This window comes from Nematocida major (genome assembly GCF_021653875.1).
Source record: "Nematocida major strain JUm2507 chromosome Unknown 2427, whole genome shotgun sequence".
In the NCBI taxonomy this organism is placed as follows: Eukaryota; Fungi; Microsporidia; genus Nematocida; species Nematocida major.
The window spans coordinates 74454-98895 of record NW_025952954.1 but is presented as its reverse complement, the minus strand read 5'-3'; the positions used below and the strand labels follow the sequence as shown (position 1 = coordinate 98895).

Genomic DNA, 24442 nt, shown 5'->3' with positions numbered 1-24442 from the left:
TCCACGGGCCGTGAGCTTATGCACGGGATTAAATATAAAATATTATTATTGCCATTCTAACTACGTACGATGGGAAGCGTGTTCAGTGGGCTTACAAAGGAAGACATACAAGCGGTGAAAAAGGAAGGCTGCAAACTTCCGCAGGAGGAGATAAAGAAGCTGTACATTCGGTTCAAGGAGCTGGACAAGGAGGAAATAGGGCGCATATACATGGACCAGCTCCTTTGCATACCGGAAATAAGCATAAACCCGATGGGGGAGCGAGTGATCCGGAAAATATGCGATAAAGAGGGAAAGATAGACTTCAACGGATTTATTCGGGCAGCAACTCTTTTCAGCAAGTACGGAACAAACGAGGAAAAAGTGACTTTTTTCTTCGATATGATAGCCGAGAACGGGAAGCTAACAAAAGAAGCCCTGCAGGACCTCTCCAGCGACCTGTACACGCACGAGTCGGAGAGCGAGGGAATAAAAGCGGGAATAGAGGAGGTTTTCAGAGTCTACGGAAAGGACAAGAAGCCGTTTATAGAGTGTGCTGACCTGAAGGGAATGGACTGCGGCGCACTGGGCAACATACTGTGATACTGCTGAAAAGTGCACTCTCCCAGGAATAGGAGAGTCTCCTCAAAGGCAATGCCTGAAATTCCGAAGTGCAAAATTCGGGCTGTTTGAGGCCGGGCAGAGTCAGGCACTTGTGCGGTGCCTGCTTTCAAGCTCCTCCTCCAGCGCCCGGACTCTTTTCAGGGCGACAAGATACTTTTTCTGCGTCTCCACGAGAAGGGCGTCCTTTCGTTGCAGCTCCTGCGAGATCTTCCCGGAGTGCGCTATCCACCGATTCATTTCCTCGATGTAGTACTCTTCCGATTCGGTGCTCTGGCCTGCCTGCATGGTGGCATGTATCTCCGAGACAGTTTCCACTATTTGGGTGATAGTTTCCATCCTCTTGACTATTCCGTGGATGGCGTCTATCCCGCTCTGCAGCTCAGACTCTACTTCTTTCATAAGATGCAAAATATTTTCAGAATTATTACGTGGGACGCAGCAGAAGATCTTAATAAGTAAATGTACGTGCTATGCATATTTCTTGCACAGCACTATAAATGTGCGTTATTGTTAACACTCCTCTGCATAAGCAGGAAGTAACACGAATAACATGGGGATAAAAAAATAAAATATTGAAATACCATGGCAAAGCAAAGAGAGTGCGCGTACAGAAGAGAAATAGCAAAGCCAAAAGAGGCGATTACAATAGAAGAAAGAAAGCGGAGGGAAGAACTGAGAAAGAGCAGGCATGCAGACACGTGGAGTAAAAGAGAAGAAATTCGCGACAAAAGGAAGGCGCTCAGAGAGAGAATCCAGAAGAAAGAGGAGGAAAACGAGAAAGTGCTTGCTGCCAGCAGAAGAGCAAGACTTGCCGTCCGCAGAAAGAAGAAGATGCAGAGAGAGGCGTACCCGGACAGCAACAAATAGATGCTTCTGGAGAGGAAAGCACCCGAATAATAAGGCGGGAGTCAGAGTGGGCCCACTCGGAAATAAATAGACAAGTTCTCACAAAATATCTCTAGCTGATTTTAGGTGAAATTTCAGCTAATTCCTGCGCTTTCCTGAGTCTTTGCTCCGCACGGAAGCACTTTCTGGCTGCACTCCGCTGCACGCTTTAAATTCATCGCCTCCTGATCTGTTGATATTGCCGTAAATCCGGGTTTCATATGACTATGGTCTAATACAAGCTCCACTAAAGATTTATTAATCTGTGGAGAGTCCCGGCGGTCGACCTGTGCTTGACTTGATTTTTGAGTCTTCGAATTTCTTCCCATTTTCTTCTCTGAAATTAACATCGTATCGCGTATTTATGCTTCTAGCGATCACTAATCAATTTCATGTTCAGATCGTGTGAAATTCAATCAAGTGATAGTCGTGCCCTCTCCAATTTTGTGGGAGTTCCAAAAATTCAGCACAGAAATAGTAGTTACGCTTTTATTCCTGTGCACAGTCTGGACATTCTACTGCACCGGCTCTATGCGCACCTTCTTCCCAAGGAGGTGCATGTTTATCTGCAGGAGAGTCACCAACTCCTGGTTCTTCGTGTACAAAAGGGCCTCAGCGTACGCCTTTTCTGCGAGTCCGTAGAGCTTGTACTGATGGTATGCGCGTCCCGAGTTGTACAGGAGAATTGCAAGCTTCTCGGAGACGTTGCTTTCTTCGCAGGGAGCCCCCGGGAGAATTTCCCCACGGACGGCGTAGACTACGGACTCGCCCTCGCACAGGATGGAGACGCTGTTTGCGTGGGGCGGATCCATTTCCTGCATGAGGCTGGTGAATTTGTGCAGGATCTTCACCCCCCGGGATATGCACATGCTCCTGTCCGTGACTTTCCTGCTCGATGCATGCGACAGGAAGAGCGAGGAAAGTGCAACTGCCCGGGATATCCCGAGCAAAGAAGAGTCGAGAGAAGAAAGGACGCTCCCCTCAACGTCCCGAATAAGCCTGTCCACAGTGTTTGCGTAGATGAAGCTGGGCATGTACGAGAAGCACGTGAGCGTGAGAACATTCCCAGAGCTGTCCCGAGACGGGTCTTTTCTGCGGAGGTTTCTCTGGATGTTTTTCTGGAACTTGTAGAACTGGCTCCTCCTGTGGAACTTCGGCAGCTGCCCAATGAGAAAGTACGAAAGGTAGTAGAAAGAGACGGCGTCAAATCCCTCCCTGTTTGCATAGTACCGCAGTGCGTGCGTGAGCCCCCAGTGCAAAGAATCAGCATCTCTTGCATCGACGCTCATCCGAATCAGCAGCCACAGGAGGGCCGTATACTCTTCGTACTGGCTGCGCAGGATCTGGGAAGTGAGGACTTTTCTAAGAAGGAGCATCCCCGTCTCAAACTGTTCCTCGCAAAAAAGCGCAGTAACGTACTTTTGCACAATCCCGCACCACTCCTGCACGGATATTCCCCCGAGGAGAGAGGCGAGTCCGTCGTAGTAGACGCTTTTTGTGCTGGACTCTCCCTCGGGGAAGTCCGACAAAACCTTCCCAAGCCCAGTTATTTCCTGGAGCAGGGCGTAGTCTGCCTCTATTTCCCGGACGTTCACGAGGGATCCAGTTTCCCCGTTTTCCTCCTTCCGCACCTTCCTCCTGTAGAATATGAACGGATTCTGCAGGAGAAATACGACAAGTTCCTGCGCCGACTGGACGAAGTACTTTCTCACGGCACTTTCTCGGAGTATTTTCTCGGTCTCGTACACGTGCATCGCCTTGTACATGATCGACCGGTTCTGCATGCAGTCTGCCGCCCTGTAGAAGACAAGGCCGGACTTTTCTATGCCCGAGCACACCTGAGAGCTCTCTATCTGCAGCGCATACTCTAGCGCCAGGTCGATGTTTCCGGTCTTCCTGTATATTTCAGATATCCGCATGTGGACTTCTCCCTGGATGCTTTGCACGTACGGAATCCTGTCCCTGTGCGAGAGAATCTCTTTGTACGCAAGGATGCTCTTGTGGTACTCCCGCATCTTCTCGTGCACGAGTGCGACTTTCCTCTTAACGGAAAAAACCTCTGCAACGAGCAGGCCCTGCATCTCCTCGGAGTACGCGGAGGATGCACTCCCGGAGAGAAACCACTTCACGGCAGCGTCCGTCCACTCGAGGATTTTCAGCGCGACTTTGTACTTCCGCATCCGAATGAGAGTGTCCAAAAAGCACCCTGCCAGCGGAAGATGGAGCAAATCCGTTATTGCAGGAACCCGTACAGGAACACTCACAACAGCAGACTTTTTTCCCGCGTGTATAACGATGTTTTGGGCCGTGTCAATTTCAGCTGTTTCCTTGCACGTGCACAGAGAAGGGCACACAGAACAGCGAGTCGATATCTCCGAGATTACGCTCGAGAAGAACAGGATTATCTCCGTGCGCGTGCACATGAGAAGCCTCCTGCAGTACGCCAGAGAGTTATTCAGCTGAGAAATAAGGTCGTACTTGCACAGAGAAAAGAGAATGTCCACATATCCTATCAGAAAAGTGTCCGACACTGTCGAGAATGGCTTGTCTCTGTCGAGTATCCGGCTCACTGTGTCGACAATTTTTGCTGAATTTCGGAGCTTTTTTATCCGCGAGAGAACCTCCTCAATAAACTCCGGGGGAAAATTGTTGAGGGAAACCATTTCAGCCTTCACCTCCAAAACCTTCTCTATGTTGCCCTGTCGCTCGTATATCCCCAGAATCTCCTCGAGAATCTCCGGAGTCTCCTTTATCTTTTTGAGCCTTTTCAGGATGTACAGCTGGTACTCTAGGTCGCCCTCCTCTTGCTTGTACTGCAGGAGCTTCCTCCACAGGTTCACGTCCGTCCTTTTTATGCTTGCAGCGATCAGGAAGGCGTTAAAAGACCGCTCTGCATCGCCCAACTCTTCGTATATAATGCCGAGGAGGTAGTACGCACTGTCAAATGTGCTGTGGTAGGACAGGGACTCCTTTATCTTCTCGATTGCAGGCATAAAGTCTCCCCGGACGTATAGCTTATTCGCTACACCTAGAACGTCCTCTGCCGTCTGCTTATCTGATGCTTTTCCTTTTTTAAGCCGCCTCTTCATAATTCGCATAGACTCTTCCTTTTCCTTTCTGATGTACTCTTCAAAGCCTGTAATCTCGCTAACAGCAGGCCCCTTCGCAAGCCAGCTCAAGTAGTCCATCGAATAAATTTGCACGCAAATATTTTCAGAAATGTCAAGCAGCAAGAAAGTCTTCGTATTTGACTTAAATGGGACGCTTTTAGCACGCGTAAAGGAAAACAAGGGAAAACTCATGAAAATGCAGGAGCCAGACGGAGTCCTCTCAGGACCCGGGGATCTTATCTACTTAAGGCCGCACTTGGGGGAGCTCGTAGAGTTTCTGCACAAAAACAACGTGCAATACGCCCTCTGGACAACGGCAATGGAGCATAACGGAGTCCGACTGGCCTCTATGGTGGAGAAAGCAGGAATGACAAAGGCCCTCGGAAAGTACTACCACGCACACTCTGAGCCCATCAAAGGGCATCCGTACAAAAGAAGCAAAAACATGCAGGTTGTAGCAAGTGCGACGGGAGTAAGCATTGAAGACGTCTTCCTTATTGATGACGAAGTGCTGAAGTGCATCCCCGTCTCGTGCCACATCCCGATAGAAGAGTATAAGCCCCTGGAGGAAGACACAGAACTTTTGAGGATAATAGAAGTCATCAAAGGACACCTCTAGGCAAAAACAGACAAAGTCCGCATTCCTACAGCTTCCAGCTTCTATTTTCGCCCTGCTTCAGCTAATAAATAGTGTCGACTTGCCTGTGAAATTTCACCGTCTAAAATGAAAAGTGTACGCAGAGCTTTTTTAACTAGTTGTACGCAGAGATTTTGCTTTGCTTTTTTATTTTTCGCGTCCACTCCCAGGCCCGAGAAAGAAAACGGGAAAAGAGAAAAAGAGAAAAATTCCTGCCTGTATCAATCTATAAATAGAAACAACTTTTCTTTTTCATGGGAAAAAATCAGCTGAGCATTCAGACGATCATGTCCATCGTAAAGAAGAAGGATGCATTTCTGATGGAGTACGCGCAGAGTGCGCACGCTCCCAGGGTGTACGAAGACATTATGTGCCTTCTGAACGAGATACTCTCTGGGAGAATATCCGTGCAGAAAGCCACGGGACTCCTTAGCGTGTACTACGTGCTTCTCACGGAGGAGAAGGAAATAACGATTCGGGAGGTCTTTTATCGGTGCAAGCGGGTGTTTTCCCACCAGAATCACGTGATAAAGGCTCTGGAGTGCATAAAGAAAAGGACGCAGTTGGAGCTCCAGAACGTAGTCCCGGGGAATAAGGGCCTTGTAAACGGAGCCTGCACGATAGAAAGGGAGGGCGAGGCGATAGAAATAAAGCACACGACGGTCATACCGAGAATACGCCCTGGGGACCGGCTCATTGCAGCTTCTCGGGTCGTTCTTGTGGTGGAGAAAGAGGCTGTTTTCAACGAGATCGTGCAGAAAAAGGCAAGACTTGAGGAGGTTTTGGGAGAGCCCGCAATAATTGTAACGGGAAAAGGGTATCCCTGCAGGAACACGCTCCTGTTCCTTATGATGGCGTCGAATATGCAGGTCTTTGGACTCTTCGACTGCGACCCGCACGGGCTCTGCATATACACCGTGTACAAGCACGGAAGCAGGAGAAATCCCGCTCTGAAAGTCCCAGGAATAAAGCGGATTGGCGTCTTCCTGCACGACCTTCAGGAGAGGGGGGAAAGCCTCCAGGAGATCACGGAGGAGAGGCAGCTCTCCCTCGTGAAAAACCTCCTCGCGAGGCACAGGGAGCTTGGGAACGACATAAACATAATGGAGAAAACCCGAAAAAAAGCCTCCATAGAAGACATTTCCGGGAGCAGAGAAATAGCCGAGTATGTAGCCCAAAAAATCAGGCGATCAGAAAGCGGGTAGGCGAAAGGCCTGAGTACATAAATGTGTTTTTATTTAGCATCTTCTTTCCCTGCCCCAGAAAGTGCGTGCCTCTCCCCGGGGAAGGCCTCCTCGGAAAGAATCTCTCGGGCAGTTATGCAGTGCGTCTCTGTGGTAAGGACCTGCAGGGCGCCCATATGCAGGGTTTCGTCCACAACCGATGAAAGCGCGTTGAATACGCCTTTCACTCTTTCTCTGTTTTCTCCCGTGAGCATTTCGTCTTATTATTTTATGCAATTTCTTCGCATAAGTCCGTCTCTGCCTCGGGGTCTGAGGCGGGGGGTTTTGCATACATCCCGACATACTCCGCCACTTTCTTCTCGTACTCCTTCCTGTTTTCCCTGAACATGCGCCCAGCCTCAATGTTTAGCGGATCGTCTGGGTTTGGATACGCCAGCAACTGCGGGAGAAACGTCTCCACAATGTTTAGCACATCGTAGAGGGGAGACCAAACTTGGTTCAAAACGTCCAGGCAAACAGTTCCGCTGTTTTCGTCGATGTTTGGGTGGAATACTTTTGTGACAAACCCAATCGACGGAGACTTGAAGGGAAACTCCCTCGGCAGGAATATTCGTATTTTGTATCTGCCCCCAGAGAAGGGAGTTCCTGCAGGGCCGTCAATTGCAACGATAAAAGATGCGCGCTCTGAGTGCTCTTCCTGCTCGACTGCATAGTTCTTTTTAAATAGTTTGTTTATTTCCGCTCTTACTCTGTGCATTCTCTGCCGGTTTTGCTTTGTAAATAAACAAGCAATCACCAATGAAGCTGCTTCTCCCCAATTGGACGCCTGCAAAAAATTGACCAAAGCATCACGGAATAGGCGCACCCCAGAAAGCACTCTTCCCGTGGCACAAGAGAAAGCCATTCGCCCTGCACTGCCCCAGCGCAAGAAGAGACGGAGAGATCCCGTCTTTCCCCGTCCCACACGAAATAATAGCGTGAAGCCCCGGGACCGTATCAGCACCATCTTTACCCGTCGGGCGTACTGCTGATGCACTCCCGCTAGTCCGTGCCCAGGATCCAGCATCCTTGCAAACCCTCTGGAGTAAGAGTGCCCAGAGAGTAGCGAAAAAACAAGATGCACGGGCGCCAGCTGGACATACTTGCTTCTCTCTGCGTGCAGGCTCATTTTCCAGCCTTTCCTGCACTTTCTAAAATGACCAATTTCCTGCATCCATCAAAATGACGGGAGCACGCACTATTTCATGCTGCATTATTTTTCTGCCATGATCACAATTCTTGCAGCATATTCTAAAAGCACAGGCGCAATAGGACTGAAGGGAAAACTTCCGTGGCCACTTCTTAAAACAGACTTCCTTTTCATGAAGCACATAACCACAAAAGAGTTTACAGGAGTAATCATGGGCCGGAAGACTTTTGAGTCAATAGGAAAGCCCCTCCCAAACAGAACAAATATGGTCCTGACGTCGCGCGAGACTCCGCCCGAGAAAGGCCCAAACTACAGCGTATACTACGTGCAGAGCCTGGACAAGGCCGTGCACATGTGCAGGGCTCTCTGCATTCGCCCTGTGATATTCGGGGGACATTCTGTCTACAAAGAGGCACTGGAGAAGTACGAGTGCGACGTATACATAACAGAGATATACGATACTTTCGAGGGAGACGCACACTTTCCCGTGGGCCTCATCGACAGTGCGCCCCTAAGAAATAAGACGGAGGAGACGCTGAAAGAGCTGGGAATTGAAAAAAGCATGCACGAGTGCTCGCAGAAGGAAGAGTGTCCTTTCAAGGAGGAGTCCCAAAAAGGCTCTCTAATATGCGAGAATGGCGTGCACTATGCGTTTATGCACGGCGTATTTTCACCGCACAAAAAATCTTAAAAGAGTAAAGCTGTTTTATTTTTACACCCTTGAAAAATGGTAGGAGGACCCAGAAAGCACTTGAAGAGATTAAATGCGCCAAGATCGTGGATGCTGGACAAGTTAGGAGGAGCATTTGCCCCCCGCCCCAGATGTGGACCACACAAACTGAGAGAGTGCCTTCCTCTGTGCTTAATTGTACGGAGAAAGCTCGCATTCGCCCAGAACACGCGCGAGCTCGTGCACATCCTCAAGAACAGAATGGTGAAGGTGGACGGAAAAGTCCGAAAGGACCCAAAGTACCCGGCCGGTGTTATGGACGTAGTGAGCTTCCCTGCGATCCACGAGAACTACAGGCTTCTGTACAACGTAAACCAGAAGTTCTGCCTGCAGCCCATCACTGAGGAGGAGGCGCAGTTCAAGATCTGCAAAGTGGTCACGAAGAGGCTCGAAAACAAGAGCATCCTGACTCTGCACACAAACGACGGAAGAACAATCAAGTACGCAGACCCCAGCATAAAAATAGGAGACTCCGTTAAGCTGGACCTGGCAACAAGCGAGGTCAGGGAGATATACCCGATTGGCGTGGGAATGACCGCATACGCCTTCAGAGGAAAGAACTTGGGATGCGTTGGAATCATCCGGGAGATAAAGGCACACATCAGTGGATTCACAATGTCGATTCTTGAGGACCTGAACGGAAGATCTTTCGTTACAAAAACAGATAACTTGATTGTCATCGGAAGCGCAGGAGAGTCCGTGATCTCGCTCCCCAAGGAGAAGGGAATTCGCACAACAGCTATGATGCTCAGTAATATCGTATACGGAGACCTCAGAGAGGAGGGAGAAGAGGCAGAGTACTCCACGGAGGAAAGCGACGAGGAATAATAAAAATTCGTAGGAAAGTTTGCTCGGATCCACAACTTGCTCTTTATTCGCCTTAGGAGAGGGTTTTTTCCAGGAGGGAGAGGACGCTCATGGGGATGCGCCTCTCCAGGTCCGCACACTCGTTTTTCCGGATTTCTTCTTCGAGCTCTTTCTTGGGGGGACGCGGTCTTTGCTGCGCGCCCTGCATGTACTGCTTTTTCATTTCTCGCGTCTCCCGCATCAGGCGGTTGAGCTCGCGGATCCCCTCGAGGACGGCGGAGAGCTCTGGAATCCCCTGGAGAGCAGCATATTTCTGCTCGACGTCCCGGAGGAAGGCCTTCTTCTGCTGCAGAGTCTCCCGCAGAGACGCAATTTCCGCATTCTGCAGGGAGAGCGAGAGAATCTCATCCTTTAGCTGCCCGTGCTCATGCGCCGTCCGGGGGCCCTGCTTTCTCTCGTATACGAAGCTCTCCGGGAACGTGAATATGTTTCTCAGCGTGAATCGCTCAAAAATGAGCATGTTCTTCTGCAGGGCGGTTTCAATGCGGTCCATTCGCCCGCGGATGTCTGGGGAAGAGCCGAGGGAGGAAACAAGCATTTTGCTCATCCCTTGGTACAGGTCCATGTGGAAGTCTGCCGGAAGAAAAGAGAAAAACTCAAGCTCATCTTCGTACTCGCCTCGCATACAAATAAAATATTTCGGGTATTTCAGCAGAGACGGCGCATCCGAAGGGGAGGAAATTTTCGGAGGAAAAGAATTGGCTTATTCTTGGCATGCACGCCCAGAATGCGCTGGGGAAAGGGCCTGCTTTCTCCCGGGAGCTCCTGCCCGTTGCTTTGCGGGTTTCCAAGAACACGGAAGGTGCAGGCGCACTCCTGCCGAGGCGAGAGAATAGAAGCGTACACGGGCAGCATAAACCCTGTACTTTGCCTATTTCCGGCCTGTTTTTCTATTTGCTGTTTGTTTGCTCTTTATTGGCGGTTTGTGATGAAAAATTAGTGGCGGGATAACCCGCCAATTATTCTTATTTATACTTTGGCCAAGCACTTTCCCATGCGCGGGCCAAGATTTTCGTACTCGGAAGACTTTCGGGCGGTCTGGGACAAGGAAAACATAAACCCGAAAAGCCGAGAGTTCTCCAGGAGAACATTCCTGCCTGGGGACGTCCCAGAGTGCGCCAGCGAGGAGCCAGCCAAGCCCACACAGCAGAAGCAGAAGCCCAAAAGTATCCCGCTAAAGCAGACGTGGCTAGACGACATATTAGGATGTAAATAAATAACCCAATTACACGAATGCAGATGGTTACATAACTACGAGACAGTGCCTAAATGCATAGATGCGCAGATGAAGTGGTTTTATTTACGGGGTAATTTGCATGCGTGCAGCTGCTCCCAGAATTCGGGTTATGGCCTTTGGGAGTGCATGGCTGCGTCGTAGGCGCGGGGTGGAGTCGCTGGATCTACTGAATAGTTTGAATGCGGGAATGCGGGAATGCGGGAATATAAATTAAAATGAGAAATAAATTGCAAATATGAAGAGTACGAAGGAGATAGACCAGTACTTCACGATGGAGGATCCGCCTCACGTGGAGATGGAGGAAAGACGGCCTTCTGTGAGGAGAGTGAGCTTTGCACTCGAGCCGCAAATAGTTTACCCTCCTGCAAAAGATGAGAACAGCAAGTCAGAGAGTAGCTCCATGGGAATGAGCATGGACATGTCCAGCCGAGCCCCAATGGACGTGGACGCTGTGGGAAGTGCCCTGGAGGATGAGCTCGTAGGGAATGAGACTCTCCCCCTGTGCGAGGAAAAAGAGGAGAACTTCATAATGGACGACTCGGAGGATACGATGGAGGAGAAAAGGATGAGTCTCTGCCCTGTTGATAGAGAAAAAACAATGGAGCAAACAGCCATCCACATTGAAGTGCCGGAAGGCGGAGAGGCCGGGAGGGAGAGAGAAATTGAGGCTCCAGAGGGCGCAGAGACGCCTTCTGCAGGGCCTGCCCAGCCCGCAGGAAGCTTGGAGGCAGAGTGCAAGATGGAGTACTCGCTTGACGACGGGAGAGACGACATTTTGAGCGACATGCTTTCGGAAATTGTCTGTGCTGCCGACAATAATACGCTCGTGTACGATACTGTGAATGTGGAGGAGGTGCTCAGCAAGTACAAGACGGAGAAGAGGGAGGAAACAAAAAAGATCCGGGAAATTCTCGCAGAAACAGGAATCCGGTTTTTGGACAATTTATCCCTTGGGAGCAGGAGGGAGACTCTCTCGAAGATACGGAATAAGGTGGAGGAGGGCAGCCTCATATACTACAGGGAGTTTCTGCACAGGCGGATAGAAATGCAAAATGCACTTTCTGCGCGCCTCTCGGGGGAAATAGAGAAAACCCGAGAAGAGACGGAGGCCGTGGAGAGGGAGGTGGACTGCACGGGGCTGGCTTCAATCGACAGAAACACGCTCCTGTCAAAGTTGCGGCAGATGAAGTCCGACGCCAGGAAAGAGGGAAAGTCGCACTGGCACAGGAAGAGGCTGGAGATGGAGAGCGAGTTCCTCGCAGAGAGTGTGAAGCTCCTGGGGGCGTACGAGAAAGAAAAGAGCGACCTGCAGAAGAGGGTGGAGAAAGCAAAGAAAGACGCGCTGAAGGTGGACCTCCAGGGCCTGGAGCAGAAGGAGAGGGCCATGCGGGAGATGCTTGCGAGTGTTGGAACTCTCTCGCACGAAGAGGTGAGCCGGTTCGTGCAGGAGGTAGAAGAGGAGAAGAAAGTTGAGGAGAGCCTGAGCGCGCGCATGAAAGAGCTTGCAGCACAACTGGAGGAGGCGCGGGAGAAGGAGGGCGCTGTCTCCGGCGCGATAGAGGGCGAAAGGGCTGAAATAGAGATGCTCCAGGACTCCCTGCAGGCGGCAGAGGTGCAGAAGGACGACTTGGAGCAGATTAAGTCCGCAGTGCAGAGGATGGAAATTATCCTCGGGGTTAGGATAGTGGAAATATCCCACAGCAGGCTGATTCTCTCAATATGCGACATAAACATAACAATCATATACGACGGAGTCAGCATTGTCGACGTATACGCAGAGACAGAAATGAAAAGCCTTTTCAAAGAGTTTACGTCGCTTTCAATGGGGGCAGTGCTGGCCTCGATGGACCTCCTGGTGGAGAGTATTCCTGTGCTGATTCGGTACATACTGGAAATGGCTTCGGTGGAGAAGGAGGTTAAGAAGCTGGGCGTCTCTGTTCCGTACGAGGTGCACTACACAGAGAAAGAGCTCACTGTTCAGTTTATGATCAGGAAGGGGAAGACAGGCCAGATGGGAAATGTCTCTGCCGTTTTCAGGGCAGGAAAAGCTGCTCCAGAGATTTCTAGCAACATAAAGGGCGTGCGCATATCCGAGAGCAGGCACGGGCGCATCACCGAAACGGTAGAGTGCGCCAGGGAAGTTGCACACGTCAAATAGGAGAGATAAATAAACGGAAGTATTGTGATGCTTTGCAGAAGGCCGGGACACTCTGCCGCTGAAGGAGGATTTTTCTGGGAGGCGCAGATTTGTCTTTTGCGCGCTGAGGGCTGGGAATTCATGCGGGAAAGAGAGAGAATTCGCTGGTTGGCATAACTGTGCGGGCAGACACACATCCTGCAGGCATATCATGCAGGCACATTCTTTTGATATTCTCGGGCTTTTTTCTTCTCTAAATTCTCTGTTCTTGCAGAGTAAAATATTCGCATGAGGAAGTTTTTTGCAGTTAGCCCAACAGCGAGCGGCCTTTCTGAGAGCAGGGACTTCTCGTTTGAGTGCGAGAAGGCTGCAGAGGGGATATTCTCGTACGAGAGCACGCAAAAAATATCCAGCACCCAGGAGTATGCGCGCGCGCAGATACTTCCCATGTCTTTGTGGTCCATAATAGCGGTAGACCATCTGGAAATAGATGCAGAGTCAAAGGTCCTGGACACGTGCTGCGCCCCTGGGATGAAGCTTGTATACGCAGGACTCCGCATGAAGGGCGTAAATTCGGGGAAATCCATCACGGGGGTGGACATATCCAGGGAGAGGCTGAATATTGCTGCATCCCTGGTGAAGAAGTACAGAGTCCCTGGGGTCAGGCTCATCCAAGGAGACTCTACGTCCCTGGAGAGTTCGCCCGTGAGAGAGGCCACTCTTTTGGAGGCGCAGACAGTGCCCAGCAGCGCGTGCAGATGCCGCATGGCGCAAGAAGGCACTTCCCAGAGTGTCCAGAGAGTGCACTACACAAGCACTGGGCTCAGGAAGTTCGGGCACGTCCACGAGGAAAGGTATAACCGAATCCTTGTGGACCCAGAGTGCACGCAAACAAGCACGGTGAAGTACGCAGAAGGGGCAAGGCCTCGGGAAGGCAAGGACTACGCCTCCGAGCAAAAGCAGATCCTCAGAAGAAGCATCCGCATGCTGGAAGAGGGCGGAATAATTGTGTACTCGACGTGCACTTTTGAGCCCAGCGAGAACGAGGCAGTCATTTCTGCTGTCCTGCAGGAGAGCCCGCACATGGAAAGGGTTGAAATAGAAGAGGAAACTCTGAGAAGGTACGGAGTCAGCACGCAAAACAGAAGAAGCACAGACACGTACAAGCTTGAGCTTGGTGATAGTTTATTTATAGCAAAATTAAAATACAGCAAGCAATCATAAACGTATTTTACATTACACACTATTATGGCACTAAAACTATCCCCACATGTTAAACATGTGCACAGCGCAAACAGTGACCAGAATAGTTCCTATAAAGATTGATACGCATGACCCGACTAATTTCTTCTTTTCCATTTTACCTGCTCTGTTCTATCTCTATTTATACTTTGATTTTGGAACGCTCCAATCGATTTAGCACAGAAAAACCAACTGAATCCTTGTTTCAGAAATCTGTCTTGTCAGGGCAAAAATGCCTCCTACTGGGCTGAAGCTGCCCTTTTATTCGCGCATGAAAAAGCAGGCAAAGAAAAGACGAAATTTTGCAGAAAAGCGTCCAAATTCAGAAAAAAAGAATGGAAAAATAACTTATCCCATGTTTATTCAGCAAACAGCTAACACAAAGCAGACGCAAAGTCTTATATCCGCACATGCCATCTACACTTTACAATACTACTGTGCTAGAGCCCGCGCCCTTTAATAAGCCTGGCCGACTTTCACACTGGGCTATTCTTCCTTATTGAGCTGGTTCTTCCGGGGTTTCTCCTGCAGATCCTCCTGCAGCTGCTCCGCCCTGCGATGCTGCTCCGCCGCTTCTTGCTATAAAGTACCAAGCACCTGCAACACTGCCCACAGCTACCAAAACCACTACAGACACACATATTGCCATTCTTATCTTTTTGCTTCTATCGCTTCCGTCTTCTGCCATATTTTTGTTTTCTGTCCTCTTTATATAGACCTAGAGATCACACGAGTGATAGAAAAAGCACTGATGTAGAAGAAGTCTATTTTTTAGAATAAAAACATTGGCTGCCTGCCTTCTGTTTATTGGCTGATTCGCCATCACTGCAGGAGTCTCCTATCTTTATGGAATCGGCCTGTAAATGCTTCTATTGGACACTCTCCAGGGCAGGCCTGCCCTTTCCCCCGAGCTGCTGCAGCATGCTTCCAGAGCTGTCACTCTGCGCGAATCACTCCAGAAATAGTCTAGTAGTCCAGCAGGGCCTCGGGAATGGTCTAGAACTACCTTTGAAACAGTCCAGCAGCAACCACTCAGCACGACCTGCAAGGAATAGTCTAGAACTGCATAGAAATGCTTTAGCACGGACTATACTGGAACTATACTGGGAATAGTCTGGAAATACTTGTCAGTATCTCAGCACGAATTAAGCTGGCAATAGTCCATAAATAGCTCTGCAAAAGTGCAGAAATAGTTGGTTGTACTCTGGAAATACTTGCCAGTATCTCAGCACGAATTAAGCTGGCAATAGTCCATAAATAGCTCTGCAAAAGTGCAGAAATAGCATTATGTGTGCTGCCTGGCCACAGCAAAGAGCTAAACTGGCCCAGCGCAAGGCATAAGCCAGCATTAAATACCCTAGCAGCACCCAAGGAATACCCTAGCAGCACCCGAGAGGAAAACTCCCACAGACGAATTAGCAGCACCCACGGAATACATTGGAATTCCCGTGGCACACTCTTAGCATAACCTTGCTTGCAACGCATAAAAGGAACGTGCTGAAAATATTTTATGAGCAGAGAAATAGACCAGATCTTCTCGGAAAGAGCCTCGAGCAAAGCCCCCCGCTCCAGAAAAGAGAAGAAACAAAGGGAGGAAAGCTACAACATACGGGGAACAGACGTGCTAGAGACAGACATATTTTCCTGCGACGGATACAAAATATACACACAGGAAGAGCTCAACATAGGAAAGGGAGGCCTAACAGACAAGTGCCCAATTGACTGTAATTGCTGTTTTTAATAAAAGCAAATTTTATTTGCATGTTTTTCAATGTCCAAGAACACCCAGTGCTTTTTGTGCTTCTAGTTCTCTTTCTGTGCATAGTCGCCACGAAAATGGCGTGTGTTCTCATACGCTCCAACTACAAAATCAAAAGCCAAGCAACAGATGAGGTCATCACGATCTCAGCGTACACGACTGCAGCCTGCCTCTTTCTCTCGTGGGCGTGCTTCTACTTGGGGCAGGCCACTCCCATGATGCACCCGCATTAAAGCAAATATTTGGCATTGCAAAATCCCATGGAAGAAATGAAGGAGCGCGCGTGCGAGCTGAAAAGTGCCTCTGAGAGGGAGGACAAGGAGATCCTGCAGGAGCTGGGGAAATACTTAGACTCCGTTGTGGCGCACGTGGAGGGCAAGCAGGTCGAAGCCTCCTGCCTGGAGGAGGCCATACGCGCAGAAAAAGAGGTCCACAAAGTGGCAAGCGAGCTCTTTGAAAAGGCCAAGCAGAAAGTGCACACGGAGGAAGACGTGGACGGACTCCTGGGGGCTGTGGACGTTCTCGTGCACGCGGAGAAAAACAGTGAATAAAGGCAGTTTATTAAGAATGTGCAGGCGTGGAGGGTTTTTCAGTTAGTCTCTTAAAAATCGCTCTTTAATATCTTTTATCTTTGTGTTCTTGTAATTTATGGTTTTGTTCAGATAGTATCTTTCCTCCTCCACTTTCAGCCTCTCCTCCATTACAGTCAGCTCATCTGCTGAGCTTTCCTCCGTGCACAGGATCCGTGCTAGCTCGCTCAGAGACTCAGTCATGTCGTGCGCCTCTGGGACCCTGTTCACGCTCTGGTATATGAGATCATCGTATGTTGGGGAGATGAAAATGTGATACGGTATTAGGGAGTCGTACGCATTTATCACACTCGTGAAAGGCTGTATTCTTGGGTTAAGCACTTTATCTTGGTCTCTTTTAAGGGCTTTTAAGATAACATCCTTATTAAGGCCTGGGCTGGGTTGCTGCAAAATATTTTCACGGTGTATGCTTTCCCCGTAGGCTTTGTTGTGCATAAATAAAAGTTTTAGTAGAAATTTATTTAGCAGCGCAGAGACAGATACTTTTCAGGGTAAATGGCACTTTCCGGGACCTCTGGGGGAGAGTACTCGCCGTGCGCGCTTTTGCTCCGGATGGAGATGCTTCTGCGTATTTCTGTGCTTCCCTCGCCCTTTATTTCCACTTTAAGGCAGATTCTGTACGAGATCGAGAAGAAGTCGTTTTTGGTCGTCTCCGAGGGGAGAGTCTCGTCGGTTGTTATGCGGATTTTCCCGTTTTCCTGCACGACCTGGCACGGAAAGTGCATAATCACTGGGTGCAATTCGTTCGTGAAGGAGCTGATGCGCATCTCCAGGGAGCACTGAACACGCGAAATGGACGCTCCCGTGCTTGTGGATATCTCCAAGGCGTGAGTCTGCCCTGCGTACAGGACCGAGTCGTGCGCGAGGAGAAGGTCGATCGAAGACGCGCTGAAGCAAAGACAGTTTCGCATGCTGTGCCTGTACGTGGTTCTTTTGACCTCTTCGGAGACTGCCTCGATCATGCAGAGCTCTTTTACCGTGCTGGCCACAGGCTTGAATATTCCGTATATTTTTACCTCGCACTTGCTTATGTACTTGTTCAGCGCGTATATGTGCCTTTTCTCCGCTATTTTCTTGTACTCTATCGTGGCACCCTCCCCGGGAGCCATCCTAAAGCTAAACGGGAACTTGTGCATGCCAGGGAGTATGCGCCCTGTTCGGTCCCCGTATATGACAAACCGCCCTAAGTGCCGGGTCACCTTTTCGTTGGAAACTGTCTTCTTCTCAAGCTCGTCAACCCGAATTTCCGACTCCTTATCAATCGTAAGGACGATACTTTCTATCGACATTACGCTGGGCACGTGCAGAGTGATATACCCTGAGATCAGCTCCCCTGCAGAGTGGGCTCTCTTGTAGTAGAATATTCCGACCGAGCAGACCATGCCAGGCTCTCCGGGTGCTGCTATATAGAAGGGCCGCCCAATGAAAGGCCCGGAATACCCACCAATCGCAGGAAAGCCGGAATAGTCCCCGCAGAGAGGCAGCAAGGCAAGAGCATCCCAGCCTCTGCCCGCTCTGGGCGCACTCCCGCCCTAAGCCTGCTTTTATGTTTCAACCAGCCCCGCAGCTCCCAATGGGAGAAGCCTGTAAGGAGCGAAAAAGTAGAAAAGAAAGAGCCAGCCGCACAAAGGGCAGAGGGATATGATAGCAAGGAAAAAGGGAAGACAAGCTAAGCAGACGGGGAGTAAGATTAATAAAAAGCAGAGGAACAAGGGAAAAAAAATGCCAAGAGCCACAATAGAAAAGAAAGGAGCAAGGGAAAGAACGAAAGCAAGCAGAAAACAGCAAAAAAAGAGGCCGCGGCATAAGAAAACCAGAGAAGACGAATGTGAAAAATAGAGAGTCTGCGGCATAAGATAGTAAAAGAAAAAAAAACCATCGTGTTTTTATTTGCTGAGTATGCTGCACAGCTCTACCTGGAAAACCAGCGTGGAGTTTGGCGCTATCCCGCCCACGCGCGAGGACCCGTATCCCAGGTGGGGCGGCACGGTTATTGTTCTTTTTGCCCCCACGGCCATGCCCTCTACTCCCAGCTCCAAGCCCCGGATCATCTGCCCAGTGCCCATTTTGAACGTGAGCCCCGAGGACTTGTTTTTGTCCACGAGTTTATTGTTCACGAAGAGGCTGTACCGGACCTTTACAGTGTCTGTCTTCTTCGCTACCTGCTTGTTCTTTGACTTGAGAACGTCGACAATTTTCATTCCGCGCAGGTCTTCCTGCTTCTGCGCCTTCTTTCTCTCCTCCTTCGACAGGCGCTTCTCGCGCACGGCCGGAGCCTTTGCCTGCACTCCCATGAGGCTCTCCATCTTCTCGTCTGAGATGTACTCGTTGTCGTTTATCTCAACGCTGTCGTCTTCCTCGATGCTCTCCTCGCTCTGCAGGCACTTGCACTCGCTCAGCATCTGCCCCTCGCACTCCGAGCAGCCTTCGTCCTCGTCCTCATCTTCGCTCTCCTCCTGGATCATGTGCCCGATCAGCTCGACCTCTCCCTTCCCGACAAGAAGCATCTGGATCTCCTCGCCCTCGAAAGACTCCAGCGATATCTCGGCAGTCTCTATCTTTCCGGGCACGAGGTTTGCAATTGTCACCTCCTCGCCGTTCACAACTATGCACACGGAAAGCCTCTCGCACGCGCACGAAACGATCGAAACCAGGCTGTATATCAGGTCCCCAGTAATCAGCACTTTCTCCCCGCTCTTCACGCGCAGGCTGAGCAGAGACGTGGATGGAGAAGGCGCTTTCTCGTTCTCCAGATACGACATGTAAACCGCATTTTTCGTGCTCGTTGAAAGCTTGAATTTCTCGCCCGGCTGCAGGATAATGTTCGCAACAACGCTCTCCGTCACCTCCGGGACAAGAGTGCACAAAATAGTCTTGTTTCCCAAAACATCCTCCGCAACCAGGGAAGTGGGCTCGCTCGTGCCCTCCTGCCGCACCAGCCTAAATTCGTGCAAAAGCGTCTCTCGCTCGGTTGTAAAATCAATTTCCTCGGATACTTGCAGTCCTCTGTGCATTCGAAAAAATTTTAAAAGTGTGCACTTTATGTACATGCACTGCCCTGCTGCAGCCTCAAAAGATCAAGTCTCAGAAAGTGTAGATTTATTTATGCTCTGTTAAGGGCGACAACCGCGCACTTTGGGGCTGTGCTGGGCACTCTCTTGTCGAAGAGCGGGTACCTGGGCTCGCCAACGATCTGGAGAAGCTCCTTGCTCGTGACGTCTTTTGAGTCTATCTCCGTTACTTCAACGATTCCAACGGTTTCTGGCCTCACGCTGTGTCTCGTTCTGAGGTCCTGCAGCAGTCCAAAGACGGCCTCGGCTCTTGTCAGCGCCCGGATCTCTTTCAGAACGTTCACGGTCTTTCTCTTGATTATGTATGCAGCTCTGACCCCGAATGTTCTTACTTTGTTGTCGGCGTGCTGGGGGACTTCCTCAATCTTTAAAACTACACCTTTTGTCAGCTTTATCTTGTACTGCTTTCTCAGAAGACCAAAAGTCTTGCTTCTGGCAATGATCTCGTTCTTCGCGAAAACAGTGTTGACGAAAACCTGCGGAACTGGATTTGCAGCTGACGGTTTTTCAGAGGCAAATACTTTATACTCTTTTATATGCATGGAGTGAATAAAAAAAATAAAATTTATGTTCTTTATTCTCCCTGCAGCCCGTCCTGTACCGGACCCAGGCCCTCGCAATTTTATTCGGCCTGCACTTTCCCGTGGAGGCTTTGCCTGCCCTCGTGCTCTCTGCCGTGCCTTGCGCCGGCTTTACACGCTTTTTCAGAGACGACCTTGCACTTTTTTCAGCGGACTCCGGCTATACGGGGTCATCTGGCACGCGGGACTTCATTTGGGAGCGCAGCTGGTCTATTTTCAGCTGCATGATCCTCTTCTCCCGCTGGTGCAGCCTTTTCAGACGGTCCATCTCCAAGGCCATCGAAATATTTGCGTCGTTGATGTGCTTGTTCTCTTTGAGGTTTGCTATTTCCTGCTTCTGCTGCTGTATGATGAAGTCTCCCTCTGCAAGGTGGTTCAGCAGAACTTTCGTGCTGGGAGATGGCTGGATGCTTTCCGAGAGGATCTTCTCCTGCTTCACCAGGTACTGCACAGTCTCTGCAAGCTCGCTCACTCTCTCCACGTGCTCCGTCTTGGAGGTCCTGAGCTCCTCCAAAAGCCCAGCCAAAACGGCCTCCTGCGAGGGCCCAGAACTTTCGCCCGAAACTCTGCATATTTCGTCAAGGACGTACTGCGCGTCCAGAAGGCACTCTTTTATCTCAGAGAGGGTTTTCTTCGCTGCTTTCAGGGCCTGCTCTATCTCAGCGGCTTTTCTCTCCTGGGCCTTCGCAGTGCTCCTGATCTGAGGCTTCTGCACAGGCTTTATCTCTATGTTCCGGGCCCTGCTGGCGAGTGCAAGCGTGGAAACAGTCTCTTCTATGCACGAAGGCGTCGGGGAAATGGCGCATATCATGATAGTTTTGGACGGCCCAGAAAGAGCCGGCTGCAGTATCCGCGTCAGCTTTGCGTCTCGGAAGGGAATGTGCGGGTGCTTCTTGGAGAGCTTGGAAATTACCCCCGTGAGGGCGAGCAGACTTTTGTTTATTGCAGCGCCCTCTTTCAGCGTGGCCCCCGACGTGCGTGCAGACCCGACTCTCTCCGACCCTGCCAGATCCACAAACACGAGAGAGCTTCGCACCCCCTGGGCTCGCACGCTTATTTGCAGAACTGCATGGCTTCTGCTGCTTTCCCTGTTCATGCGCGTGGCCGAGACTTTTCTCACGCTGTTTCCCCGCCGGAATAGCTCGTACGCCTCCTCCTTGCTGTGGATTTCAGCTTCTACCGCGTCTTTTATGTACACATCCCCAGCCCCAGACTCTCGTATCTGCAAGGCCTCTCCAGGGTCTCCCAGCAAGTCGTATATGTTTTCGTTGTATACCTCTATATATGAAAGCGCCATTTTATGCAGGATTTTCTTGCTGAATATGCGCTCTATGGACCGAGGAATAATCCCAGGGTCGTCAAGTCCGGCAGCGGCATGCGCTCCTGCCCGGTACTCGGAAAACGTCCCTTTCATCGTGTGGGTTTTCCCAGAGGAAGTTTGCCCGTATGCGATTATGCACACATTTACGCCGCCCATGCACTCCTCCACCGCACCCCCAATGCGCCTGAAAAGGTCCTCGTTCTTCGCGTCTTCGCTGAACACCCAGTCAAAAAGAAGCGTCTGCGCAGAAACCTCCTGGTGGGAGCTGTTCAGATGCTGTATTAGCCCTCTGTCGCCTATTTTGTGCCATCCCTGCGGGATTCCTCGGCTTCTTTCGTCTGCTGAGAGCGGCCGGATTCTTATTACTGCCTCTACTTTGTTCATAAAAAGAATTCTAAAAATCCGTTCTTTTTCTCTCTGAAAGCGCCGCTGGAAATATTCTGCCGAAATCTGCGCGCAGGCAAATCTCTCCTGCAGAGTGGCGCAGCCTGCACTGGCCCACCCGCAGAAAAACGACGCACGCCCAGCCCGCAAAAGAGCGCAGAGCACGGGAAAAGCCCGAATACCCGAAAGAATAAATGGCACAGCATGTGAGTGCGAAATGCGGCTGCCGCCTGGATTTACAACAATTCTAGTTTAATTATGATACTGGCCCGCGTGGAATTCGGGCATTCGCGTGCCTTGCGGCTGAAAAGGCAGAGCCCAAGAGCATCTGCTGCTCTCAGTCGTAGAAATTTATAAGGTCCTTAACCGCCCACTTCTCGTACGTGTTGTCTGGCAGCCTCCGGAGAACTATCAGCGGCGTTTTCTTTTCCTTGAGCTCCTTCTTGGCAATTTCCACGGGGTCTGTCTCATCTCCGTACTCCACCATGATGGGGGCGGACATGCTTATCTGCTGGGCGCGGATTCCGAGTATCTTCGCCCTCTCAAACTTTGTCATAATGGGGGAAGTGAACCTTTTTTCTGCCTCTTTTTCCGGGAGTCTGTGCAGACCTTCAGACTCTGCGGCCTCCAAAATCATCCCGTCTTCGTTCTCCTCAAACGTCTTGTCATCACTCCCGTAACTGTCCCTGCTTTCTTGGTCTGACATTCTAAATTTTTTCCAATTTCATTTATTTTTATGCGCGTGGGGACTCTTCTGAATAGAGCACAAACCGAGCACATACAGGAATCTAGGGCTGCCCTTAAACAGTTGGAGCAGCTTATTCTAGAGGGAGAAACAGCAGAGATTTTCAAGGAATTTTGCGAGTGCACCAGCCTAATAATAGGATGCAAGAAGGGCGAGCTGCCCCGGAGTCTTCTTGCCTTCATGAACGAGCTCATGAAGGCGCTCAAGCACGTGAAAGCAGGCAGAAACTTTATACACAATTTGATAAAGTATCTGGTCAAGGGGGTAGACTCCAAGCTGAAACACGTGCGGCACAACAGCCTCTCCCTTCTGTGGAGCTGCATGGAGCATCTGGACAGCGTCAGCCCCAGACTGTGGGAGATTGTGAAGATAAAAATAGGAGAAAAGCTCTTCGACAAGGAGGTAAATGTGCGTGTTCTGGCTGTCCGGATATCTGCCAAGTACCAGGAGGCTTCTGTGGAGGGCGGCCTGCACTTTTACAAACTGTTCAAGGACTTGCTCCGGTACGACACATCTGCAGACGTGCGGAAGCTGGTGCTGCAGTACATCGTCGTGAACAAAAGCACGGTTTCAGCTATAGCCACGCGGGCTGCGGATACGAGTGATGCTGTCCGCATGGTCTTTGCCACGAATAAGCTTGCTCTGATTCCGTGGGACGGGTGCTTGTCGCTCGATCAGAGGGCGCTTCTTTTGCAGACGCTCGAGGAGGAGAGAGTTGAGGAGATCCGGAAGAAGTCCCTCGAGAGGTTTGAAATTATTTTTGAAGAAGTCTTTGAGGGAAAGTATGAGATGTTCACAGACGCTTTTTATGTGGAAAATGGAAATAACAACTCGCTCAAAAATGTTCTGAAAGAGCTCATGAAAAGACACGAGTATGCGAGCGGGTTTGATGAGGGCTTTTTGGAGAGGGCGACGCCAGCCCTGCTTTTTCTTATGTGGGTCTCCCTGGAGCATGTGGACAGCGACCGGGGGCGGGATAACCTCGTTTTGCCAGACATGGCAGTCCTTCTTAAGTCGATCGCAGACTCTTCGTGCTCCGTTGGAGAAGACGGGGAGTACAGCGGGACTCTGTCGCACGCGCTGTTTTCCCTGCTGGACTACTACGACATATTCCAGAGCAGCGAGAGGGGGCTTCTTGTTAAGTGCGCCCTCTATATTCTGTCGCAGGGAGAGCATTTGCTCCCAGGGGTTGTTGACTCCGTGTGCAAGATGGTCATAAAGGCGTGCAGCGGGTCTGAAAGCCCGAAGGTCTATTTGAAGGCGCTGGGGACTGGAGAGGCGCGGACGCAGATGCTTTTCTCAAAGGCCCTGCTTATGTCGAAGGAGTTTGACCCGAAGGCATTTTTGGAGGTCTTTGAGGTTATAGAGAGAAAGTGCGAAGAGGCCATTTTCTCGCCCGACGAGGAGATAAAGGAGTGCGGAGTGCACCTGCTGGTTCTCTGCGCGTCGGAAACGGGGAAGTGCGACGAGGCCGTGGGGAAACTTTTGGAGCTGGTGCGGCAGGGCTGGCAGAGTGCGTTCCGGGCGCTTGTTGACCTTTCCATTGTTTTTAGGACGAGAAAGGACGTTTTTGACACGGTTTTTGGCCTTGTGAAGACCTTGCAGTTTGAAATGCGCGACAAGTCGATCACGAAGCTGCTGCTGTCTGACCTGGCGTCTGAGGAGCAGGCTGAAGAGCTCGTGCGGGACTTGGTGGAGAGGTTCTACTCCGAGGAAACAGGCCTGCAGGACGCCCAATACTTGCACGTGTTTTTCTACGAGTATTTCAGAACCAAGCACTGGGTGGTGTTTACGATATACAGAGACGTAATTTCAAAGATAAAGCACTGGAAGGTCTTTAACGACCAAATCATATACTGGTTTGAGAGCAGGAAAGACCTGGCGTATAAGGAAAGCGACTTGCTCCTGATTGTTCTTTCGGTCTCTCTGAAGGCCTTGAAGGGGGCTAAAGAAGCTCCTGCGAGGGACAGGAAAGAGCTTCTCCAGAAACACTTGGATTTGCTTAGCAAAGTGGCTGCGCTGAGATGCGCCCTCACAGAGGAGGAGAAAGCAAAGGCTCTCGAGCTGGCAAGTGCGCTCAGCAAGCAGTCCGTAAAGATTCTTCCCGACAGCGATGTTGTAAAAAACATTCTGTTTGACCTTATAAGTAGAGAATGAAAGCAAATAAACT

The 24442-nt window shown here is 50.4% G+C and overlaps 24 protein-coding genes across 24 annotated transcripts; 13 read left to right on the top strand and 11 right to left on the bottom strand.

The window, feature by feature from the left end:
- Positions 1-69: 69 nt before the first annotated feature.
- On the top strand, positions 70-582 carry NEMAJ01_0568 (serine/threonine-protein phosphatase 2B regulatory subunit; the record flags this gene model as incomplete). Its single annotated transcript, XM_047914406.1, has 1 exon — positions 70-582. One exon carries the CDS (start codon positions 70-72, stop codon positions 580-582), a length of 513 nt encoding a protein of 170 aa, XP_047770363.1.
- A 102-nt stretch (positions 583-684) lies between these two features.
- On the bottom strand, positions 685-1002 carry NEMAJ01_0567 (uncharacterized protein; the record flags this gene model as incomplete). The annotated part of the gene is made up of 1 exon (XM_047914405.1): positions 685-1002. The coding sequence occupies one exon, from the start codon at positions 1000-1002 to the stop codon at positions 685-687; it is 318 nt and encodes a 105-aa protein (XP_047770362.1).
- A 183-nt stretch (positions 1003-1185) lies between these two features.
- NEMAJ01_0507 (uncharacterized protein) lies at positions 1186-1470 on the top strand (the record flags this gene model as incomplete). Its single annotated transcript, XM_047914345.1, has 1 exon — positions 1186-1470. The coding sequence occupies one exon, from the start codon at positions 1186-1188 to the stop codon at positions 1468-1470; it is 285 nt and encodes a 94-aa protein (XP_047770302.1).
- Positions 1471-2003: 533 nt separating this feature from the next.
- Positions 2004-4676, bottom strand: NEMAJ01_0566 (uncharacterized protein; the record flags this gene model as incomplete). The annotated part of the gene is made up of 1 exon (XM_047914404.1): positions 2004-4676. The coding sequence occupies one exon, from the start codon at positions 4674-4676 to the stop codon at positions 2004-2006; it is 2673 nt and encodes an 890-aa protein (XP_047770361.1).
- A 31-nt stretch (positions 4677-4707) lies between these two features.
- On the top strand, positions 4708-5217 carry NEMAJ01_0565 (uncharacterized protein; the record flags this gene model as incomplete). The annotated part of the gene is made up of 1 exon (XM_047914403.1): positions 4708-5217. The coding sequence occupies one exon, from the start codon at positions 4708-4710 to the stop codon at positions 5215-5217; it is 510 nt and encodes a 169-aa protein (XP_047770360.1).
- Positions 5218-5489: 272 nt separating this feature from the next.
- On the top strand, positions 5490-6440 carry NEMAJ01_0564 (meiotic recombination protein SPO11; the record flags this gene model as incomplete). The annotated part of the gene is made up of 1 exon (XM_047914402.1): positions 5490-6440. One exon carries the CDS (start codon positions 5490-5492, stop codon positions 6438-6440), a length of 951 nt encoding a protein of 316 aa, XP_047770359.1.
- Positions 6441-6469: 29 nt separating this feature from the next.
- NEMAJ01_0506 (uncharacterized protein) lies at positions 6470-6673 on the bottom strand (the record flags this gene model as incomplete). The annotated part of the gene is made up of 1 exon (XM_047914344.1): positions 6470-6673. The coding sequence occupies one exon, from the start codon at positions 6671-6673 to the stop codon at positions 6470-6472; it is 204 nt and encodes a 67-aa protein (XP_047770301.1).
- A 14-nt stretch (positions 6674-6687) lies between these two features.
- On the bottom strand, positions 6688-7632 carry NEMAJ01_0563 (ubiquitin-conjugating enzyme E2 H; the record flags this gene model as incomplete). Its single annotated transcript, XM_047914401.1, has 1 exon — positions 6688-7632. The coding sequence occupies one exon, from the start codon at positions 7630-7632 to the stop codon at positions 6688-6690; it is 945 nt and encodes a 314-aa protein (XP_047770358.1).
- Positions 7633-7684: 52 nt separating this feature from the next.
- On the top strand, positions 7685-8299 carry NEMAJ01_0562 (dihydrofolate reductase; the record flags this gene model as incomplete). Its single annotated transcript, XM_047914400.1, has 1 exon — positions 7685-8299. One exon carries the CDS (start codon positions 7685-7687, stop codon positions 8297-8299), a length of 615 nt encoding a protein of 204 aa, XP_047770357.1.
- Positions 8300-8335: 36 nt separating this feature from the next.
- On the top strand, positions 8336-9166 carry NEMAJ01_0561 (small subunit ribosomal protein S4e; the record flags this gene model as incomplete). Its single annotated transcript, XM_047914399.1, has 1 exon — positions 8336-9166. The coding sequence occupies one exon, from the start codon at positions 8336-8338 to the stop codon at positions 9164-9166; it is 831 nt and encodes a 276-aa protein (XP_047770356.1).
- A 52-nt stretch (positions 9167-9218) lies between these two features.
- On the bottom strand, positions 9219-9830 carry NEMAJ01_0560 (uncharacterized protein; the record flags this gene model as incomplete). The annotated part of the gene is made up of 1 exon (XM_047914398.1): positions 9219-9830. One exon carries the CDS (start codon positions 9828-9830, stop codon positions 9219-9221), a length of 612 nt encoding a protein of 203 aa, XP_047770355.1.
- Positions 9831-10199: 369 nt separating this feature from the next.
- Positions 10200-10421, top strand: NEMAJ01_0505 (uncharacterized protein; the record flags this gene model as incomplete). The annotated part of the gene is made up of 1 exon (XM_047914343.1): positions 10200-10421. The coding sequence occupies one exon, from the start codon at positions 10200-10202 to the stop codon at positions 10419-10421; it is 222 nt and encodes a 73-aa protein (XP_047770300.1).
- A 256-nt stretch (positions 10422-10677) lies between these two features.
- NEMAJ01_0559 (uncharacterized protein) lies at positions 10678-12600 on the top strand (the record flags this gene model as incomplete). The annotated part of the gene is made up of 1 exon (XM_047914397.1): positions 10678-12600. The coding sequence occupies one exon, from the start codon at positions 10678-10680 to the stop codon at positions 12598-12600; it is 1923 nt and encodes a 640-aa protein (XP_047770354.1).
- A 267-nt stretch (positions 12601-12867) lies between these two features.
- Positions 12868-13803, top strand: NEMAJ01_0558 (uncharacterized protein; the record flags this gene model as incomplete). The annotated part of the gene is made up of 1 exon (XM_047914396.1): positions 12868-13803. The coding sequence occupies one exon, from the start codon at positions 12868-12870 to the stop codon at positions 13801-13803; it is 936 nt and encodes a 311-aa protein (XP_047770353.1).
- Positions 13804-15331: 1528 nt separating this feature from the next.
- NEMAJ01_0504 (uncharacterized protein) lies at positions 15332-15562 on the top strand (the record flags this gene model as incomplete). The annotated part of the gene is made up of 1 exon (XM_047914342.1): positions 15332-15562. One exon carries the CDS (start codon positions 15332-15334, stop codon positions 15560-15562), a length of 231 nt encoding a protein of 76 aa, XP_047770299.1.
- A 20-nt stretch (positions 15563-15582) lies between these two features.
- NEMAJ01_0503 (uncharacterized protein) lies at positions 15583-15813 on the top strand (the record flags this gene model as incomplete). Its single annotated transcript, XM_047914341.1, has 1 exon — positions 15583-15813. The coding sequence occupies one exon, from the start codon at positions 15583-15585 to the stop codon at positions 15811-15813; it is 231 nt and encodes a 76-aa protein (XP_047770298.1).
- A 27-nt stretch (positions 15814-15840) lies between these two features.
- Positions 15841-16131, top strand: NEMAJ01_0502 (uncharacterized protein; the record flags this gene model as incomplete). Its single annotated transcript, XM_047914340.1, has 1 exon — positions 15841-16131. One exon carries the CDS (start codon positions 15841-15843, stop codon positions 16129-16131), a length of 291 nt encoding a protein of 96 aa, XP_047770297.1.
- Positions 16132-16173: 42 nt separating this feature from the next.
- On the bottom strand, positions 16174-16605 carry NEMAJ01_0557 (uncharacterized protein; the record flags this gene model as incomplete). Its single annotated transcript, XM_047914395.1, has 1 exon — positions 16174-16605. One exon carries the CDS (start codon positions 16603-16605, stop codon positions 16174-16176), a length of 432 nt encoding a protein of 143 aa, XP_047770352.1.
- Positions 16606-16631: 26 nt separating this feature from the next.
- On the bottom strand, positions 16632-17552 carry NEMAJ01_0556 (uncharacterized protein; the record flags this gene model as incomplete). The annotated part of the gene is made up of 1 exon (XM_047914394.1): positions 16632-17552. The coding sequence occupies one exon, from the start codon at positions 17550-17552 to the stop codon at positions 16632-16634; it is 921 nt and encodes a 306-aa protein (XP_047770351.1).
- Positions 17553-18056: 504 nt separating this feature from the next.
- Positions 18057-19184, bottom strand: NEMAJ01_0555 (uncharacterized protein; the record flags this gene model as incomplete). Its single annotated transcript, XM_047914393.1, has 1 exon — positions 18057-19184. One exon carries the CDS (start codon positions 19182-19184, stop codon positions 18057-18059), a length of 1128 nt encoding a protein of 375 aa, XP_047770350.1.
- An 89-nt stretch (positions 19185-19273) lies between these two features.
- On the bottom strand, positions 19274-19783 carry NEMAJ01_0554 (large subunit ribosomal protein L18Ae; the record flags this gene model as incomplete). The annotated part of the gene is made up of 1 exon (XM_047914392.1): positions 19274-19783. The coding sequence occupies one exon, from the start codon at positions 19781-19783 to the stop codon at positions 19274-19276; it is 510 nt and encodes a 169-aa protein (XP_047770349.1).
- A 199-nt stretch (positions 19784-19982) lies between these two features.
- NEMAJ01_0553 (uncharacterized protein) lies at positions 19983-21527 on the bottom strand (the record flags this gene model as incomplete). The annotated part of the gene is made up of 1 exon (XM_047914391.1): positions 19983-21527. One exon carries the CDS (start codon positions 21525-21527, stop codon positions 19983-19985), a length of 1545 nt encoding a protein of 514 aa, XP_047770348.1.
- A 337-nt stretch (positions 21528-21864) lies between these two features.
- NEMAJ01_0552 (DNA-directed RNA polymerases I, II, and III subunit RPABC2) lies at positions 21865-22233 on the bottom strand (the record flags this gene model as incomplete). The annotated part of the gene is made up of 1 exon (XM_047914390.1): positions 21865-22233. One exon carries the CDS (start codon positions 22231-22233, stop codon positions 21865-21867), a length of 369 nt encoding a protein of 122 aa, XP_047770347.1.
- A 30-nt stretch (positions 22234-22263) lies between these two features.
- Positions 22264-24429, top strand: NEMAJ01_0551 (uncharacterized protein; the record flags this gene model as incomplete). The annotated part of the gene is made up of 1 exon (XM_047914389.1): positions 22264-24429. The coding sequence occupies one exon, from the start codon at positions 22264-22266 to the stop codon at positions 24427-24429; it is 2166 nt and encodes a 721-aa protein (XP_047770346.1).
- Between the last annotated feature and the right edge of the window lie 13 nt (positions 24430-24442).